This window comes from Galeopterus variegatus, unplaced genomic scaffold (genome assembly GCF_000696425.1).
Source record: "Galeopterus variegatus unplaced genomic scaffold, G_variegatus-3.0.2 Scaffold582, whole genome shotgun sequence".
NCBI lineage: Eukaryota > Metazoa > Chordata > Mammalia > Dermoptera > Cynocephalidae > Galeopterus > Galeopterus variegatus.
In genome coordinates this window covers 464,778-468,124 of record NW_007726693.1, presented here as the reverse complement: position 1 = coordinate 468,124, position 3,347 = coordinate 464,778, and the positions used below count along the sequence as shown (strand labels likewise).

Genomic DNA, 3,347 nt, shown 5'->3' with positions numbered 1-3,347 from the left:
CCCCCCCCCCCCCCCCCCCCCCCCCCCCCCCCCCCCAAGAATCAAAGCTGAGTGCGACTTGGACTAGGATTTGAAGATTCTGCCTTTTTCTCTCCCTGTACTTCTGGCACTTGAAGTATTAATAAAAGACATTTAGAAATTAAAACAAGTTAAATAATTTCTTTTTTTTGGTAAGTAATAGTCTTTTGGGGGGCAAAATTTTTAAAAGTTAATCATCTCTCCCTTGGACCCACCTGTTCCTACTTTACCTCCCCACAAGCCAGACAAGGAACAAACACTGGCCCTATGGAAATCAAATTTCATTTGCATTTTGGTTGAAAGATACAAAGATCAAAATGTTTGCTGGAATTAATTTAAAAAATGGAGAAAACAATATCTTAACAGAAAATGGCATCTTGGAAAAGCCAGCCCCAAAGCATGTCCTGAGAAGCCTCCTATTCTTAAGTTCCAGTACTCTTGAAGCCAATTAACTCCTTTTCTAAATCATCTTACTCTGTGGCTTCCTCAAATAAAAGTTGCTTTAACCAGGTGGTCGAGGAAAGACAGCGTGCCTTCATAAGGATCAAACCTTATTCAACAAGTTTAGCTGTCCACTAAAGTTACAGAAAAACCGCAGTAGGGGTTTCTAGCTGTTTGCCTCTTCTCTCCCCCAGTAGTCCAAATGCTAACAGACCCCAAACACCCAGCATCAGTCCTAAAGTAAGACCAAGCAAAGGGAAGCATGGAGCTGTAGACCTGAGTCAGGTGGAGCAACATGAAGCAGGGACTGGGCCCTGGAGTTACCTTCCAGAACCACTGAATGACAGGGTGATTCGGGCAGTAGCCATTCTTGTAAATAGAATGCTGTCTCCAGTCGTTCACGTCAACATCACCGAGGCCGCACATCAGCAACTGTTAAGGAAATTTACCAGATGTAAACAAGGCAGGATGTGAAAGCCAAAGAAATCACAGCTGAGAAATTACCTTTCCCCAGTGCCAGCATTGTGTCATTGTGCAAAGCAGGTAAGCTAGCAATTCATAAAAACAATGCAGATGGATATGTGTTCCAAATGTTACCTGTCACAGCAGATCACAAAGATTAATGAGGGTGACTGAATTCTAACCCTTGGACAAGGTCACAACATTTCATATTGGAAATAAAAACTCCACATCAATCCTCTTCTCTACTCCTCTAATCTTAAGCAGTGTGCCCATGGGTTTTCTTACACCCCATTAGAATATGCACATTATCCTGGCTGTTTCCTCTCCTGAGAGGTTACTTGCTGACTACTTGAAAATCTCTCCCTACCTACAAAAGAATTAATGCAAGAACTCATCTTCCCCAGATCAATCAATTCAGGTGATGACAAATCACCTCATCTGTCCAAAGGCCTAGGGACTACACATATGTACTGTACTAAGGCAGTTATCTGATAAGAACTTTGATAAGGCAGTTCTTTGGTAAGTTGGTTCTCTGACTTACTTAGTCTAAGATTTGCTTTTCTTATTATGTAACTCTCCAGTAGGGAAGGCTTCCTGTGGACAAATGAATAAGACATTCCTGCAGAGGTACCAGAACAACATGGAAAGAGATCTAAAACAGAAGATGGACAACCAGGTTCCTAGGTCTGACTGTACCAAAACCTTGCTGGGTGAATTGTGAGGTCATTAACTTCTCCCTGACTTGCTTTCTCCGCCTGTACAATGAAAGGCTAGCACTGTATGATTTCTATGACATCATCTATCTTGAAGTTTCTATTTTAAGGTTAAAGTACAGAAAGCCAGTATGTGAGAAATGCTTCACTGGATATGGCCTGGACAAGTGGCCAACTGAGTCCCAACAACAGCTTCTCCAAAGACCTAGCCTTCTTCCTTCTGTTTCTCTTGACACAACAAAGGATGAAATAGTCCTCTGGTTCGTAAGTTACTACCTCTTATCTACATCAACACCAAGACTCTGAAACAGGCAATTATTAAACTGCTTTCTGGTGCTTCCTTGTTGCTTTCTGATGTTTTCCTTACTCAACAGAAATCACTTCAAGTTCAATGAGACATCCCTTCTACGGCCCCCAGTAGATGCTTACAGCCAAGTCCCCCACTTGGCTGCCATGGCACGGATGGTGAGGCAACACAAGACATTCGGCCAGCCTGGTCTTGCAAGCAGGATACGGCTACCCCAAAAGGCTGCTGCAAACGTTGGCTCCACTTCACGCAGCAATTTCCCTCGCCTGGTACACAGGCCCCTGAACCCAACTCAGCTCAGTGGGCCTCTGCTTATTTGGTATGTTCCAGAACTGCCCTCTCATGGGCCAGGAATCTACGATTGACTACTATTCTTACTCCCAAATCAGCAAACAAGCCCCCCAGGAGACATGTAATAGAATTAATCTGAACTTACTCCTAGCACATTGTGGATCACAGACTATTAAAATATCATTGGTAATGAGAGATACTTTTTAAAAACCTACTTTACATAAAATGATGTTTATAATACAAACCTCCAACTCATTTTCATCAAAAATTTTAATCAAATCAATAGGAAGCAGTTCTGTGAATCCCTGAAAGAAAAAAAAATAATAAAATAACAATCCTAAACACCTTTTTCTTTGAGAAATACAAAGTTTTCAAGAAACAAACTTTCTTGATTAGCCAAGAAAAATGTATTCTTTACTGATACGTCAGTGACAATATCAAGAAATGATAGCCCCAATAAAAACAAGATAATCACCACAAAAAATTTCTGAAAGATCATACGATCTAGAAGGTTCAGGTACTTGAGTAATGTTTGAAACCTGATGAAAATCTGGGATATGTAGGCAGGTGGATTCTGAAAGCCATTTATGACACACTGCTGTGAGTCAGTGCATCCTAAAACACACAGGCCACAGATGTGCAAGAGAACACTTGTTTAAAAATAACACAGAGATGAAACACAAATGGAGGTAGTGTGATCCAGTGTAGGAGAGACTAGGGTACAGAAAACCACGCTCTAGTTCCCAGGTTATCACTAACCAGTGGAGTGGTCTAGGATGAGGCCCTGTGAGGCTACAGCTGGGTTTCTGAAAGTCTGGATCACCTGGGGTGGGGCCCAGGAATCTGCTTTCTGGGGTTTCTCACCCAAATGAAGTATGAAATCTGCCCTTGTGAAATCCGTCCTCATGTTTTATGACCCCAAGGCCTTGTATCTTTTTGAGTTTCTGCCAGGGCAAGGTTGTGGTTCATTCACCACATGTAGGTAGCCAAGCTGGAGTGAGCTTAAGCGTATCGCCCAGCCAGAGCTCTGCGTCAGTTCAGGGGAAGTTAGTAATGTGGATGTGGGGCTTTTCCCTGTGTTTTTTTTTTTTTTTTTTTTTTTTTTTTTTTTTTTC

General features: G+C 42.1%; 1 protein-coding gene across 5 annotated transcripts in view; it reads right to left on the bottom strand.

Moving 5' to 3' along the window:
• Positions 1-3,347, bottom strand: part of NEDD4L (neural precursor cell expressed, developmentally down-regulated 4-like, E3 ubiquitin protein ligase) — a 233,534-nt gene that overhangs the window by 5,675 nt on the left and 224,512 nt on the right. For all 5 annotated transcript variants that reach the window (XM_008570210.1, XM_008570211.1, XM_008570209.1 and 2 more), the window contains 2 exons: positions 2,478-2,537; positions 784-891 (listed from right to left, as the gene is read on the bottom strand). In XM_008570210.1, the coding sequence (XP_008568432.1) occupies positions 784-891; positions 2,478-2,537 (168 nt within the window). The remainder of the gene's footprint in view (positions 1-783; positions 892-2,477; positions 2,538-3,347) is intronic.